The sequence below is a fragment of the Choloepus didactylus genome, chromosome 3, assembly GCF_015220235.1.
Source record: "Choloepus didactylus isolate mChoDid1 chromosome 3, mChoDid1.pri, whole genome shotgun sequence".
NCBI classification, from domain to species: Eukaryota; Metazoa; Chordata; class Mammalia; order Pilosa; family Megalonychidae; genus Choloepus; species Choloepus didactylus.
Genome location: NC_051309.1, coordinates 101,767,091 through 101,784,974, shown reverse-complemented (window position 1 = coordinate 101,784,974; position 17,884 = coordinate 101,767,091). Strand labels below are relative to the sequence as shown.

The 17,884-nt window shown below is 34.6% G+C and overlaps 1 protein-coding gene and 1 pseudogene across 3 annotated transcripts in view; one reads left to right on the top strand and one right to left on the bottom strand.

The window, feature by feature from the left end:
• Positions 1 to 17,884, bottom strand: part of SMARCAD1 (SWI/SNF-related, matrix-associated actin-dependent regulator of chromatin, subfamily a, containing DEAD/H box 1) — an 80,413-nt gene that overhangs the window by 8,025 nt on the left and 54,504 nt on the right. For all 3 annotated transcript variants that reach the window (XM_037830270.1, XM_037830269.1, XM_037830271.1), the window contains 11 exons: positions 16,071 to 16,161; positions 10,347 to 10,446; positions 9,573 to 9,632; positions 9,403 to 9,478; positions 8,167 to 8,302; positions 7,201 to 7,338; positions 5,899 to 5,994; positions 5,688 to 5,805; positions 5,367 to 5,488; positions 1,162 to 1,350; positions 343 to 461 (listed from right to left, as the gene is read on the bottom strand). In XM_037830270.1, the coding sequence (XP_037686198.1) occupies positions 343 to 461; positions 1,162 to 1,350; positions 5,367 to 5,488; positions 5,688 to 5,805; positions 5,899 to 5,994; positions 7,201 to 7,338; positions 8,167 to 8,302; positions 9,403 to 9,478; positions 9,573 to 9,632; positions 10,347 to 10,446; positions 16,071 to 16,161 (1,245 nt within the window). The remainder of the gene's footprint in view (positions 1 to 342; positions 462 to 1,161; positions 1,351 to 5,366; positions 5,489 to 5,687; positions 5,806 to 5,898; positions 5,995 to 7,200; positions 7,339 to 8,166; positions 8,303 to 9,402; positions 9,479 to 9,572; positions 9,633 to 10,346; positions 10,447 to 16,070; positions 16,162 to 17,884) is intronic.
• On the top strand, positions 1,376 to 3,426 carry LOC119529062 (annotated as a pseudogene).

Sequence of the window (17,884 nt, the reverse complement as noted above, 5' to 3'; positions counted from 1 at the left end):
GAATTAAATAAAAATAAAATTTAATTACCCTTAAAATAGGAAAAGCCCAGGATTTTACAACAATCTTAGTTTAATGATAAGGTGCTGTACATTCTAAATGATTTTTAAAAGGGAATGGTATACAATTCTAATAACTGCTTCAAAATAAACTTCTGTGCAATTCAGACAGAAAATTAGAAGGAAAATGTCTCTCATCTTAAGGTAATGACTTGAAGTAGTAACCAAACATAAGACTCAGAGCAATAAAATTCTATCAAATGCTCTAGACATTTAAAATTCTAACATTTATTATTACTTACGGGTAAGGTGGGAAGAGACTTTCTGAAACAGAAGTATACCAACCTTTCAGATATCTGAGTCTTTCCATCTAATCTGAGATATCTATGCTGATGATGCTTTAAGAGAACCTCTAAAATGTCGAGCATCATGGTAAATTGGCTAAATAATACAACTCTATCACCCTGTGAAAATATGAACATGGATTAGGAACACAGAAAAATAAAATTTTACTACTCTAAGCCCTCATAGGTTTAAACAATTAGGAGTTTTACCCAAATCATATTGAGAAGTTGATGGCAAATTCTCTATGATACAAATATCCGAAGATCAACTGCTTCTTTAATAAAAATCAAGTAATAATATGTAATAGAAATTTCTCACTTTAACTTATATATGAATAAATTACTTTAACTTCTAAACTTAAAAGCTAAAATTTAAATTCTCAGTTATGATTTTAAGGACATAAGTTAAGCATTACTTCTATACCTGAAAAAAATTTTAAATACTACGTAAGTACCATGTGGATTGTAATCTTACAATTTAAGGTATTTCACATAAATCCTGCAATATTATTTACATAAAATAAGTATTTAACAAATAATATATCATAAATATTAATTTTGGAGCAATCATACACATTTCCACCTATGAAATAACAATTAAGATTATTTTTTAAAAACATCAATACAGATGTAGTCTACTATTTTCTATTGTTCTGAGATTCCACAGAGGAAAGGAAGCAATCAGGAAAACATATGCCCAAATAAATCAAGAAAATAATGAAAACTTTAGATTTTAGAAGAATGTAGACCAGACATAGGCTAAAGCCTCAAAAATCAGGAACTGAGAAAATACAAAATGAGTACCATTCCATTTTAATACCTTCTGTTTCAATTCAGACAAGATGTATCCCAAAACTCGGAATTTTCCGGAATCTAAAATCAAATCCATGTCTAACTGGAAGTTATTAATATGTCGATACTGTTTACAAAGTACATGTAGTTCAAAGTCTGTCATAACTTCCATATCTTCAAAGATCAGATCAGGGTTAGCCTCACAATGTGTAGGTTCCTTTAAAAAAAAAAATCACTTCGAAATGAAAATTTGTAATATGAAAATTTATCAGATCAATTTATTAAAATTGTTTACATCTGGTAAAATTCCTAAATCATTGAACAGTGTAGTGCAACAGATTCAGCTAAGAAAGGCAATACTTATTTATTAAGGTATACTAATGGGAAAATACTTATCTTGTAAGAGACAACATACTGAATATTTACAGATAAAATAATACTATGTCTAGAATTTGGTTCACAATGATTCTGGGAGAGGGACAGGAGTTACAGATGAAACGAGTAGTTTTCATTATCAGATGTTAACTACAGAAGTTGGGTGAAGGGTATATGGACAGAGGGGTTCATTATATGATTCTCTTTACTTTTATATATATTTGAAATTTCCTGTATAAGTTTAAGATAATATAAAACTTTAAAGAAACAGCAAATGGTTACTTTCAACACAAAGATCTGTAAGGAGAAATAAGGGTTAGGTGCTAAAGAAGAATAAGGCAAAAATAAAGAGTAATGGCTAAAACTATGAAGATATGAAATACAATAAAAAGGAAATAAAATGAAGAAAATAAAGGGGGAAAAATGACTGCAACTAGAACATAAAACCTGAAGGATCTTCATAGTTAAGACTTTCATAATGTACTTCATTTATGTTCTAGGTTGTAAACATAGGTTCTCAGACATAAATGAAGTACATAATGGAAACGTAGATCAGGAGCTGGCAACTTTTTCTTTAAAGGGTCAAATGAATATACTAGGCTTTGAGGACAAGTTGGTCTGTCTCAACAAACTAGCTCTGCCACTGTAGCCAGAAACCAGGCACAGACAACATATAAATGAAGGGGTGTAGCTTAGGCACAATAAACTTTATAAAAATTGGTGTGGCCGGATTTGCTCTCCCACCCTCATCCCAGTACCATAGTTTGCAGACCCCTGATCTATATTATTGGTCCTTGCTTGGCTCAAATTATCTTAAAAACATTTTTCTTAAATATGTGTTTAAAAGGATTAACATTTAGGTTTGACAGTCTTATTTATAGCCCAACAATTTACCTCCTGTTTAACAATGTGGTGTTAAAATATGCAGAAACCCTCAAAATGGCAGCGCTGGAGGAGGAGTGAACGGTGAGGAAAGAGGCGATGGCCGCGGGGATGGCGACAGCCCCCACGGTCTCCCACACTTCCCCCAACCCTGCAACTCCCCGACCTGCTGCCTCAAAACGAGTCTGACAGTGCTGTCCATAGTAGCCACTGAGAAAAGCCTGAGCTTTAGGTCCTATGACAAAATTAGCCAGCTTCACCTGGTTTGTAAAAGAATGCGCTTGGTCTGCCAGAGATTGTTGAATCAGGGATTTCTGAAAGTTGAGAGATACCATAATCTATGTCAGAAACCAGTTAAAACCCAACTCCCAGGGAGAGTCAGAAAGAAGAAACCACTATATTAGTTTGTAAGGCAGATATCCTTGTTGCTGTTGAAACAAGACTATCACTGTTAAATATGACTTTCATGAAGTATGTGGATTCCAATCTCTGTTACTTCATCGCAGGAAAGGTGATTGATGAAATTTATAGTGTGTTGAGATAATGTCAATTCTACCAGAGCCCCTCAGCGAGCTCATGAAACACTTCAAGAGTTAAGCGATATTTCCTCCATGGCAATGGAATACTTTGATGAGAAGATTGTTCCGATTCAGAAGAGGAAATTACCAGAATCAGTTTTCTGGAAGACTCATGGTCTCTTCTCCAGTCCCAGGACTTTCTGCAGCCCTAACAACAATACAGCTCTTCTCCAAGCAGAACCCTTCAAGACAAGAGGTTTTCAAACTCCAACAGCAGGTTGAAACAAAAGGTGATGGTTTGACTGTTCTAAGGTGTGAAATTTCGGAGCTTCCTACTGACAGCTTCAAGACCAGGACAAAAAGCTTGCTAGAAAAGACCCAGATCATAGGTGAACAGAATGAAACAGTTGGCAGAGCTGTAATGCAAATTATTGCAAGAAGTAATGGAAAGCGCAGTAGGAAACTCATCGGAAATGAAAAAAGGCAGTGGGAGCCACAGACTCTCTTGGGAAATCTAAACATCTTTGGAACAGAAAGTAAATTGGAATGTGGTTTAGCTCCGGTGGAAGACATGGCTTGTTGCTTAAGCAGTTATGCACATCAGGACACTGCGAGCAACATGGCATCCCCTTAAGCTTCTACCCTTAAGCTTCTAGGCTTTCAAAATACAATTTAATTTGAACTCTTGTGGCTGGAACATTCTTTCCCCACTGTCTTGTTGTACTGATGCATAGAAATCTTTTTACTTTGCAGTAGATTCGTACTAACCAAACCTGTTCTCTCATGTTTTCAGGAGTTAACATTTTTCCTGTGCAGATAATACAGTAAGTTTATTTGTTTCTGCATATATGCACATTATACATGGATCTTAAACAAACCCAATCTTGACAGAGTAGAAGTTAAGTTTAAATGCAGAAAATGTCCTGGTCACTTGAAAGGAAAGACCTACCTTTTAAATGGATACTATCTTGTTAAAAAAAAACAGACAAAAACAAGTGACCTTTCTCTGGAAACTCTGAAAAGTAATTAATGCTTTCTGGTATTGAAGTAATCTGAAACTAAAATGAACTTTCACAGTATTGACTGCAGACGGGGCCTCTACAGTACTGACTTCATATTTTTATAAACAATTGGTAAGGGACTTATCCAGTTGTTATATACATGTTTTCAGATCTCTTTTGGGGCCATGTCTTACATATGCATGCAATGCTTAGCTCACTTAAAAAGCTCTTGCAATGGTATGATCTTGAACCTCTGTACTTCTCTACTTTTTAGAGCAGCTTCTTAAGATTATTTAAGTGCTTAGTATCTTCCACCACAACAGGTTGTTCCTAGAGAGGAAATTTTTGGTCCGTTTGTCCTCCAGTTTTAAGGGGCAAGAGAGAACTGAATCCCATTGTTTTATCTATTCTCTGTAGGGTTCAAGTATGCAGGCAGGGTCTCAAATTCCAAGGCTCCTTTCTATTGATATTGGACTTCTGGTAACTAATACTGTTCCTTACTCACCTGTGTTGCTCACTGATCAAATGTGGTGACTGTGTAATGCAGCTTTGCAACTGAAGCAAAGTTCATTGAAGAAAACTGTACTATGAAAAAGCAATTTATTAATTTCATTTTGAGTGGGGGAGTGACCCAAGAGAAGCTTTTTATTGTCAATTTCAAGTTTTCCTTATCTTATGATTTTAAACAAAAACTTAATTTTTGCACTCCTCTTTTGAGCTTGTAACTGGAAAAGCATGTCTTGCACTGTTCAACCTTCTGAGTGATCACCTTCAAATTGGGTATGGTGGTTATTTTTGCAGTTGTATATTTTTGAGACATTATTCAACTATCACTGTCCTAATTTCTTTTTTTAGCTTTTTATTTTGAAATTTCAAACTTACAAGACAGTTGCAAAAATAATACAAACCCCATACAGAAAACTCAAAAATACCTCCACACCTTCAGGTACCCAGATCTACCATAGTTTTATTTTAATGTACTAAATGATGTAGCTATTATTTGACCATTAAATTCTTTTAAATAACTGTTGCATGTGCTTTAATTATTTAAAGTAAATTTAGGTGTAATATAGAAAAGTATCTCCTTTCAGGTGGAAGTTTGACAGCTATATAAAACCTAAGGTTTTGGTATGTACCTTAGTTGAATAAAAGCACTAAGTTACCACATTTTACAGGCAGCCAACATAACATAGTTACGCATCCTTTAGATTAACTTCACCAAATGAAACTTTTTCCCATCCATTTTTAATATTGTTTTTATACAATATTGTCCCTAGATTTTGATTAATTCTATGTTTAACTTTGAAATTCTATTTACAATGTAGTGTATTTCAATGAAAAACCATAAAGTAACATCCAAGTGTTTCATGGATTGTTGGGAAGATAATTTTAAAATAAACAATTTCCCAAAAAAATGAAAACAAAAACACATGCACAAAATATGTATGAAATTTTACCTTTAGCATAAGCTGAGACATTTCCTTGAGTTTTTCAGCTGTGTAATATTGGCGATGTAATAAAGGATGATTGGCCATTTTTCTCAATTGCATCATGACATTGCACATTTCTGTGTTTTTTTCTGTGATCCAAAGAGTACACATTAGAAAAAAAAATCAATCTGAAGGCTGTTTGAACAATATATATTGCAACTTAAACAAAAAGGTTCTAAATTAGTTCTTCAAATTCCAACTAGTTTTAAAAATGAGCAAATCCCACTAACATAACTAAACAAAATACAGGACTATTTTTTACATAAGATTGTGAAAATCAGATTATACCCATGTTATTGATAGATTTTTTCAATCTGTTGAAAAGACCCAAATAGAGCTGCTCCTGCTTCTCTGACATTGCACATAATTCAATTTGGTCTTTCTTGGGAGGTAGCTGCTTGAGAACCTGAGAAAGGAAGAGTTTTAGATATCATTTTAATACAGAATACAGAGAATTAAAAAAAAAAAAAATAACCAAAACAAAGCAGATAAGAGTTACCTCTTCTTTTACTCTTCTGAGAATAAATGGTTTTATAATTTGTTTTGCATGTGCTATTCTCTCCTTTTCATATATACTTTGCTCATCTGCTGATTTCTAAGTGAAATAAAAGCATACCATTTAGAAATTGTTCATTTAAATTATTAAAGAACAATCTTAACAATATGCAACTCCCCCTCACTAGATTCTGAGTTATTTTCCACAGAAACTCAATTCATTCTATATGGAATTTTACGTTGAACTCTGGGCTGTAATCTACTCTTGAAGCTCCCTATTATTTTGAGGTCTCATGACATGTAATGTATTCTGCAGTGGTAATGAATTTGAAGTGGACTAGGATGGCACTGAGGTACTAACTGATGTATTATAAACTGATAACCGGAGAACTCTCATGAAATAAAAAATTTTGTATGTGTGTAGGGGGTGTACTTCTTTGTGGAAAACAGTCCCCAAAGAAAGCTAGTGCTGGTGAGGCAAATAATGCAATCTAAAAAGGGAAGATGGTTTCTCATCAGAAACCAGTGATTTTGGAAAATTAGAAAGTGGAATTTTTTCCTGAGATATGAAGGAGCCCTCCACACCCAATGAACTAAACCTAGAACAAGTAATTCAGAAAATTTGCTAGGCCACTTCAAAAACTGCATATTTAGGAGGGAATACATTAGTGAAAGTTGAAAAGGCAGTTAATTTCTAGTTGAATAATATCACAGAAAATTCTTGCAAAAGATACGTTATTCGAGAGCCAAGAACCTATACAAAACTTGCTTTATTAGAAAATTTGTGAGTTCCTGAAGACTCTACTATACTTTTCCTAAGTAATAAGGGAGAAAATTTACCAAACTTTTCTTCGAAATAGGATTCTTTTGCAGTAGTTTTTCTTTTGTATTTATGAACTTTTATTTCAAACCATATTTCCCAATATAGATATTTTTGGATATTCTAGTTTTGTCCAGTTCTTTAGCTTATTCATAAAGAAATGCTAATATGCCTGTCAAATTTTAATAAGGATGATGAAATAAACTTCCCCACAGATTATATAACTAAGCTCTCTTCCAATTTAATATTGCTATTTTTCAGAGAATCAGGATATTAAAAACCAAAACTTCTGGATATTGATTATGGATGTCACCAAATTTTACCATTATAGTCTGGCTGACTTCACAGGTCATCAAAGTATAGGGAAATCAATTACTTAAACTATAGAACATAAGCACCACAAAAAGAAAACCAAACAAAACAGAAAAATGGGCCAGGTAAACTACAAAGTAATATATTTTGGAGAAAATATCCATTGATGCTTACTGTCTTAGAAGAAAACATTCTTCGTATTTCACTGGTGCTACTACTAAACATGTGTGGCATAACAAAATTCAACAGGGACATGAGTTCTAACAGATTATTCTGTACAGGTGTGCCCGTGAGCAGCAAGCGATTATTTGCCTGTGAATGGAGGTAAAATTTAGATTAGATTTTCTTTTTTAAAGAACCACTTTTCTTCTTGTCTACCCTCCCCAATACAAAAATAAATAAGTAATTTTTAAAAATGTTTAAACATTATTAATAATTTACCGTTTTGTGATGAAAGACTAATAAGAGTTTCGGTGACTGGTATTTACTATTATCATCTATTTTTCTTAAGGTGGAATGAAGTTACTAGTTTCATTTTATAAGTAGTTATCTTATGTCCCCATATCACCTTGTTCTACTTTTTTAAAATTATTATTGAAGCAGTTGCAGATTTACAGAAAAATCATGCAGATAGTATGATATCTTTGTTACAACTGATAAACCAGGATTATTATATTAACTACAGTATATGGTTTACATTAGGGCTTACTCTGTGTGTTGTATGGTTCTATGGATTTTTTATTTTTAATCTGTTAACATACATACAACATAAAATGTCCCATTTGACTCTTCTAAGTATACAATTCAGTATTACATTTACAATGTTGTGCTGCTATCACTACCATCCTTTTCACATCATTTTTATGAAGTAATGAAAGATTAAGGTATATTTGATATTTATAAAGTTTATCATAAAAAAACAAGTGTTGGCAGCAAACTGGCCCATGAGCTAAGAATGCTCTTTGCATTTCTAAAGGATTGTTAATATAACGCACAAATGTATGGATCAAAAGCATGAAATATTTACTTTCTAGACCTTTATATAAAAAGTTTGCTGACCAATGATATAGATTACTATATACATTAAATGTATAGTCTAAAATGGTCTATAATGTTATCATCACTACAAAACACTCTTACATTAATTGTCATAAGGTGCTGGTAGCGGATGGAGCCCATATTCTTCAGCATATGGCCTTCATCAAAAATTGCGTAATTAAGTTTCAGCCGTCGAAACAGACTACGGTCATCAGAACTGCTGATTGCACAATTATACCTGTCGCCCAAAGGAATAAAACCAGTAAAGTTATACCTTTAACAACTTGGACCCTAGTGAGGTTTAATGGTTTTGTAAACCTATTTTTATTTACACATTTCTAATAGCTGATACCAAGAAGATTGCACGAAACACAGCTGGTGCTCAAATAATTACTTATGTATTTATAGCCAATAATTATTGATGTACATGTAATCAGATTATGAAAGCTTCAATTTAGAATTAAAAGAAATTTAAACGATATAATGTATTTAGATAACATATACACCTGGGAAAAGGATTATACAAAATCTGCTATTGTTACACAGTGCTTCATGAATTGTTAAATTTTAAGCAGCAGCAGTAACAGGACATGAAGCTAAGAAATGTTTGTTTAGAGCATAGTTTTAAACTAGTTGAGTAGATCTAAAAATAACAGTTGTTAGCTAGCAGTTCAAAATTATATTGGAAGTAGAGTCCATTTTGTTAAGACAAGTTTTGAACTAATTCTTTTAAGGATGGCCTCCTAAAGAAGCCAGTAGTGAAAAATAATAACCAAAACTGACAGTTAACATGGAGCTTGAAATAACATATAATAAACACAACAGTATGAACATTAAGTTCTCTGCCAGATATTTATACCAAATAGCTACTACTAAGTAATGGTTAATTTACTCAGTTATATTTTTCAGCCTTATTTCTGTCCTAACAAATTTTTCATTAGGAAAAAGATCTTTCCCTTTATTTATGACTAATAATTATTTACAAGTTAGAAATATTATTCACCACTTTGGTGGAATGTCTCAAATTCTACTTTAAGCTTACCTGAGAGTACTATTATAAAAAACTATGGTTTCAATCAATTGGACAGAACCTTTTACACTCACAGTTAGTGACCTGATGTACTAGCAAAAACTCCTATCTGGCATGTGTAATGCCAAACTGAAAAATGTCGTGAGTCATCAATATAATCCATTCAATTACATATGACTTGCTGTACAATTTATACAATAACTTTCCTACTAATTACTACTGTAAAACCTTTTTCTTATTTTTTTTTTTTAATATTTGGAGCCACATAAATCCCTGTCCTCTTCTATCCCCACAAAATCAATACTTACGTGGTCACAATTACATTGTATTCTTCATATCTAGTATGAATGTTGTATCTAATTTGTTTACGTTCTTCTTGAGAACCTAGAATGTGAAAACAATAAACACGTGGATTGTATTTATTATACTTTAAGGATTTTAAAATTTCCAAAGTTAAAAGAAAAAGACATTTTCTTACCATAGTAACACAGAACCTTTAAAGTGGGGCACCATAAATTAACTTCCCTTAACCAGTTATCTAAGAAACAAAAGAGATATTACTTGCATCTGCCACCATAGGGTATGTGTGCACAGTGAAATAAACACTAAAGTTTGACAAGCTCTAATCAGAAATTATTCTTTTATAAAATAAAATAATATAGGATAATTTTTTATCATAGAACCTTCACAATCTATTACTCCTAAGTAAAATGATTTTGAGTTTCTGAAAAGGTATCACAACGAACGGCAGAGGACCAATCTTTGTATTTACAGCTAATTAACAACTTATTTAAAGACATGTTTCTGTCTTAGATAGGCACAAATATTCTCTTACTTTAATCTCCACACCCAGTCAATTAGGAAAGAATGAAACAGTAATTTGAGTAGGGATGAATTACATACTTACTAATTCAAAAAGTCTTTACCTATAAATTAACAAGTACTTACATTCTTAATTTAAAAGTACTCTGAAAATAAAGGATCTCATCAAATGGTTCTTGATATAATAGCTTAAAAGTTGAATTAAGACTTATATTTGAGTTACCTTCTTTTTAAAAGACTGCCTGTTAAACACACCTAAATATATTTACACGAAGGGGAAGAAAAGGGTAAGGGTACCATAAAAATTAATACTCAACTCCACAAACCATTTTACTTAGGAACTACCCACATGCGCACATGCAGTTTTCTTCTATGGAGCTTATATAAACAATATGGAGTCACATATGGCTTGTCTTCAGTAATTACTAACCTATAGTTGAGGCTGGAACAACAATCAAATGAGGACCTTTGTTGCCCTCCTGCAAGAGGTATGCGAGGAATGCAATTGCTTGAATAGTTTTTCCTAGGCCCTAAAATTAAAAATTTAAAAGACAATGAGTGAAATTTAAAAATAAACAAGAAACAAAGAAATACTGGAAAAAACAAAGGGAAAACACAGAAGGGTTTTATTCATTTTTTATTTCCCAAAATGCAACTACAAGAATGCTACTGTCAGAACCTAAGATGGCGGCTAACTGAGACAGGGCAAAAAAAAACACCCCCGTGAAAAGTACTAGATAAAAGCCAGAAAGTGACCCAGAACACCAGTTCCCGCGAGGCACCAGCCAGACAAGGTCTGCTAAATCCACAGAGACCTTGCATTTGGTGAAAACAGGAGTCTGCATTCCGAAACGAGTAAGCCGGCAGAAAGTCCAGTGGCCGCGCTGCGGTGTGGGGAAACCGCAGGTTGGCGTTTGGAGATGGACTAGTTCTTTTAAAAAAAAAAAAACAAAAACAAAAACAAAAAACCCGGGAGTGGCTGCAGATACGGCAGTGAGAACCACGCAGTGAAGCACTGCAGGAGCACGCTGTAGCCAGCGCCTCGGTGTCTGGCATGGAGGATAGCTCTCCGCACACATGCTCCTGATTGTCTCAGGGCCAGGGGGAGAGAAGGGAGCCCAAAGGATAAAGAAACCGTGCCCCCTGCAGATATCTCCCCGGAGGGCTGGAGACACTCCTGCCCGGGGACGGAGCCATAGCCCAGAGCTGAGCCAAGAGTGTTTCCCACAGTGCCACGCGCACGCCACAATATCGGCCGTGGACAGTGGCCTTTAGTGCACACACAGCTAACTGCCCCGGAGCTGGGAAGGCAGAGCTGTGAGAAAAGTGGGAAATTAACACGTCCCATTCAACCATCTTTATAGCAGGCTGGGAACGCCCCTGCATGGTCCAGCAGCCCAGGGCTTCCCTGGAGGCCAGTGCGCACTTGTGACGTGGCACAGCCTTCCCTAGCAGAGGTCCTCGAACAGCACAGCTGGGAAGGGGATCCACTCGGAAATCCCAGGGACCCTACACCAACACCAAGGACTTGTGGGTCAGCAGCAGAGACAATCTGTGGCAAGACTGAAATGAAGGCTTAGACTCTTGTAACAGTCTTAAATCTCCGGAATACCTGGGAGGTTTGATTATTAAAGCTGCCCTGCCTCCCTAACCACCCAGACACACGCCCCACATTCAGGGTGGACAGCACCAACAACACACCCAAACTTAGTGCACCAATTGAACCCCACAAGAATCAGATCCCCACACACCACAAAGACAAAGTCGGGGAGAACTGACTTGAGGGGAATAGGTGACTTGCGGACGCCATCTGCTGGCTAGTTAGAGAATGTATATGCCACCAAGCTGTACATCTTAAAAATTAGGTATCGGTATTATATCCAGAAAGAACCCTATCAAGTAAAGCAAATACCTAGAGGCCAAAAACAACAGAAAATCTTAAAGCATATGATAAAACCAGACAATATGGAGAACCTAAACCCAAACACCCAAATCAAAAGATCAGAAGAGACACAGTACTTGGCGCAATTAATCAAAGGCCTAAAATCAAACAATAAGAGCATGGCACAAGACATAAAGGACATGAAGAAGAACATGGCACAGGATATAAAGGACATAAAGAAGACCCTAGAAGAGCATACAGAAGAAATTGCAAGGCTAAATAAAAAAAACAAAAGATCTTATGGAAATAAAAGAAACTGTTGACCAAATTAAAAAGACTGAATACTCATAATACAAGATTAGAGGAAGATGAACAACAACTCAGCATCCTTGACAACCACAGAATGGAAAATGAAAGAACAAAAGAAAGAATGGGGAAAAAATAAAAAAAATCGAAATGGATCTCAGGGATATGATAGATAAAATAAAACGTCCAAATTTAAGACTCATTGGTGTCCCAGAAGGGGAAGAGAAGGGTAAAGGTCTTGAAAGAGTATTCAAAGAAATTGTTGGGGAAAACTTCCCCAACCTTCTACACAATATAAATACACAAAGCATAAATGCTCAGCGAACTCCAAATAGAATATATCCAAATAAACCCACTCCGAGACATATTCTGATCAGACTCTCAAATACTGAAGAGAAGGAGCCAGTTCTGAAAGCAGCAAGAGAAAAGCAATTCACCACATACAAAGCAAACGACATAAGATTAAGTAGTGACTACTCAGTGGCCACCATGGAGGCGAGAAGGCGGTGGCATGACATATTTAAAATTCTGAGAGAGAAAAATTTCTAACCAAGAATACTTTATCCAGCAAAACTCTCCTTCAGATTTGAGGGAGAGCTTAAATTTTTCACACAGACAAACAAATGGTGAGAGATTTTGCTAATAGAAGACCGGCCCTACTTCAGATACTAAAGGGAACCCTACCAACAGAGAAACAAAGAAAAGAGAGAGAGATATAGAAAAATTTAACAGACATACATAGAACATTACATCCCAAATCACCAGGACACACATTTTTCTCTAGTGATTGTGGCTCTTTCTCCAGAAAAGACCATATGCTGGGACATAAAACAAGCCTCAATAAATTAAAAAAAAAAACAACGAAGAACAGCTGAATATACGCAAAGCACATTCTCTGACCACAATGGAATACAAATAGAAGTCAATAATTTTTGATTTGTAACTCCACTATTTACTTCCTACAGGATACAAAATACATAAACTCTAATGACGAATCAGTGGCTTTGGACTCAATGTATAACAGGTAATTTCTTACAAGAACTACATAAAGGTGGGGGAATGTAGGAGTATAGGAACATAGTTTACGTGTCCTATTGAAGTTGAATTGGTATCAAAGAAAAACAAGATTGTTATATATTTAAGAGGTTAAATTTAAGCCCCACAGTAAACACAAAGAAGTTATCAGAGAATATGACCATAGAGATGAAAAGTAGAGTATGGGTTACGAGAAGTGGGGGAAGGGGCAATGGGGAGTTAAGAAATGAGTGTAGGGTTGCTGTTTGGGGTGAAGGGAAATTTCTAGTAATGGATGGTGGGAAGGTGATAGCATTACAACATTCTAAATGTGATTAATCCCACTAATGGATTAATCAACGAGAGCATGGCACAAGACATAAAGGACATGAAGAAGAGCATGGCATAGGATATAAAGGACATAAAGAAGACCCTAGAAGAGCATAAAGAAACTGCAAGAGTAAATAAAAAAAAAAGAAGATCTTATGGAAATAAAAGAAACTGTTGGCCAAATTAGGGAGGGGTTGGAATGGGAAGATTTAGGCTGTATATGTTTCCACAATTGAGAAAAAAAAAGAAAAAGGCCGCCTAAATAGGCAATGACAATTAAATGCCAAGGATGATCCTGGATGGGATCTGAGGATGGAGGATAGGAGGCTCAAAGGGACACAGTTGGAACATAAGGAAAAAAAAAAAAAAGAAATACAGAATGTAAGCTTTGTATCAATGTTGAATTTCTTGAACTTCTTAGCTGCGCTTAATGGGAATGCATAAAACAATGTTCTTGTTCATGGGAGATGTATACGTGAATTATATTGTTTGTTCAAGGATGTGTGCAGCCTGCTCTCATACGTTCAGAAGACAGAACAATAGATGATGGATGAGAGACAGGGAGGGAGGGAGGGAAAGAAAGAAATGGTGGTGTGACAGGATGATAAAGTTGGTGGATTGGGGTATCGGGGGAGGGGGAACAGGGTATGCCGGAGTTCTGTGTATGGGTTTTGTATTGTTTTTGCAACTGTTCCTGTAACTCTGAACTTATTTAAAAAAAAAAACAAAAAAAAAAACAAAAAACGAATGCTACTGTGATTTCAGTTCTTAAAGATAAAACTGATCAAGATCTAAATGAAGCTACAACTTACTTTAACAAGCAGGGTGGCTTTTAATTGCTAGTTTATATGTGATGCAACTTAATATGGAAATCTTTTTGCATTGTATAGAAAGGATATAATTTTGGTTATATAGTGAATATTTAACCACTAGATGGACTGAGGAAGATGCTCCCCATGACTATTTGGTTTAAATCCTATTACCCAGCAATTCCACTCCTAAGAATAAAATCAAGAGATATGAGAGCATATGTCCACAGAAACAGACTTGGATAAGAATGTTCACAGTAGTTTTATCATAACAGCCAAACACTGGAAATAATTTAAATGCCCACCAACAGGAGAATCGATAAATTGTGGTATATTTATACCACAGACTACCACACAGCAATATAAAAGAAACTATTGATATACATAAGAACATGGACAAATCTCAGTAACATTATGTGGTACCAAATGAACCAACATCAAATAGTTTGATTCTGGTAGTAGTAGAGACTGGAGGGAGCATGAAGGAATTTTCTGGGATGATGGAAACGTTTTAGATCTTGATCTGGGTGGTGGTCACATAGGTACGTATGTATGTAAAGAGTCACTGAGCTGTACATTTTCACAAGTAACATCAATAAAATACTGTTTTTTTTTTTTTAAATACTGCTTTTAAAAAGTTTTTTTGCAGAGGTTTAACCCCTCAGAGGAGCTAAACATTTACCAACTTATAACAAATATTGTGCTTTACAGGTTCAACAGTAGTTTTATATATCTCATTTAATACCAAATATAAACTTAAGAGAAATTAAATAATTTTGTTAATATTGGTTCTGAGAGGCTGGGTTACTCAGCAAAGATCACACAGCCCACTAAAGAGCAAAGTTGAAACCCAGAAATGAGGTCTACTGATTCCTAAGTCCAATTTTCCAAAACTGTAATGTTCTATATCTGATTTCTATAACTGCTTTTGAAATCTTTTTATATTTATTCACTTTCCTATCAGATAAATAGCATATTTCTCTTATTGACAGTATGAAATATGTGTGGGAATATGTCTTACAGTACTGAAGATTAAAGATTACTTTGCTATAACTAACTGGAAAATAAAGATCATCATTTTTATTAATTTTTACTTTGGGAATCCAATACTCAGTGTAACACATATGTATTTTGTAAATATTTTCTCCATTGAACATGACTCATTTTTAATACACATTTTAAAAGTATAGCTGGTGGAAGGACGCTATGGTTACACTAAAGGTCAAATTTCAACATGACAGAACCTGGGGTATTAGATGTAATGAACTTTCCTACCTTACTTTCAAGCAAATATGACTTGGGAAAGAACAAGAGACTCAAAGAGGGATCTGATGAAAGCAAAATAATTGAAAGGGTGTTTTTGATGGCGCTGATACATGTATGTACTTATTTACTGACGAGGACAGGTAACCACGATAAATTAAATTTTAACAAATTCCATTTAATAATACACACACACACAGAAAAAAAACCTAGCAAGATAAACAACAAAACAGAGCTTATTTCTAGGATCAGGATTATGATTTTGAGCTTTTTCTTTGTATATTAATGTAGTATACAATTTCTAACAAATATATTAATTTAAGCATCAGAAAGATTATAAATTTATTTTCCGTTTTGGAGGAAGTGAGGAGGCCAGAACTAAGACAGGAAGTAGAAAAAAGAGAGGGGCAAGAAAAGTTCTAAGATACTTAGGTGAGAGCAGTAAACTACAGTGGCAAGGAAATATTCCAAGTTTTAAATGACAGCAAGGATGTTAGATCTGCAGTGTCTTTTAATGAATTATCAAATCCAGAAATAGAGTACTACTTACCATTTCATCTGCCAAAATGCCATTAAGTCCATGTTTATGTACCAATGCCAGCCAATTCAAACCAACCTTCTGATAGGGCTTGAGTGACAAACTGGTAAAGAGAGAGTTACAAATATTGTAGATTTACATTTTAGGTTTTTGTACTAGTTTTCTGATATGAGGTTTAGATTTACAATGTAAACAAAAACTGAAACACTGGATCTAGCCTTACCTTTTAACTTATTGTTACCAGCTTTTACACATACTTAAGAAAATGAATCTTTTTTTTTTAATCTTCTCAAACTTTATTCTTTATTTGCTCATTTCTTTTTTCTGGTATCTTCTGGCAATAAGAATTACAAAAATTACAATATCCATATTTGATAATATATCACCACCAGGTTAATTCCATATATGATCAGAATAGTACCTATAACATTTTACTAAGCAAATATTTACATTAGAAAATTGTATTATACTGATTTGATTTTCAGCACATTAGGACATTTTTTATAGGTAATAATAGGACAAAACTACAAGCACAATTTGCTTTGCCAGGTTGGTTTCATAAACACTTTATGAATTCATGCTCAACCATCCCTAATGTCAGTGGTATATAATTCTGGAGTGTGTGCGTATGTGTGTTTATGCGTGTTCTACATGTATGTAAAATGTGATAGACATCAGTGGACATCAAGTGAGGAGAAAGTGACATGAAATGTCAAAAATATTTGATTTGGAAACACAAACTAATCCCTGGGAATGATCTGTTTGGAAGACAATATGGGAGAGTTATAATGGGAGAAAACAATAGTTTTTCTGTAAGTTCTAGTGGCTAAAAACTAATAGCAGTTATAATATACTGAGTACTGATTATACACAGAACACATATTTTCCAGGTATCATCTCGTTTAATCCTTAAACATCCTACACAGTAGCTATTTTAACAGAAGAAAAATCCCTCAGGCTCAGTAATTAGCCTGAGATTGTGTAGCTAGGAAGTGTCAATGGTAAGATTTTAATTCAGGAAGTCTATCGGACTCCAACGTATATTCTCATACTCACTAGGCTAGCATACAACCCATATTAACCTGAAAACCTAGGACAAAGCCATGCCTCCCATTCTCCAGCTTTTATCCTGTCCCCTTAATTTCCGCTTAAACTCATAACTGTTCCCAAACAGAGAAGGGGTCTGGACATAGCTATAGTATAATAACGGACAAGGGGTCAAATTCTGAAAGACACCTTAAAAAGAACAGGGGCAAAAAAAGGTGGAGTGGAAAGATGTTCATCTATTATCAGAATTTGTGTTTCAACTGTGGGGTATGCAATCCATAAAACATTTCTCAGTTGAAGAAATTAAAGGTAGGCAAAAAGAAATTACAGTATTGCTGAAGTCTTTGCAGTTTTTTTGCTAGATTTTTAATAATGTCCTTTACCTTTGTGGCCAATATAATTTTTATGCCACTACCAAAAGTAATAATAAATTGAACATCATAGATATTTTAATTTCCAGATGCAAATGAATTCTTTAAACTACAGTAGGAGTGAGAGTAAATGCTACCATTGGAATGTTCACCACATGCCGTATACTACCTATATATCTTACATGTATTATTCATTCATTTAATCCACATTATAAAGTAGATACTACAATTACCCCCATTTTAGAAATGAGACATTCTCTGGGGCTCAAAGAAATAACTTAACCAAGAACATATAGCCATCCAAATCCATGTATGCAGTGGTAGAACTGGTATGTAAATCAGGTCTGATCCAGAGCTCAGCACTTTACTACTACACAAAAAAAATGAAAAAGCTCTCTCTCTGTCTCT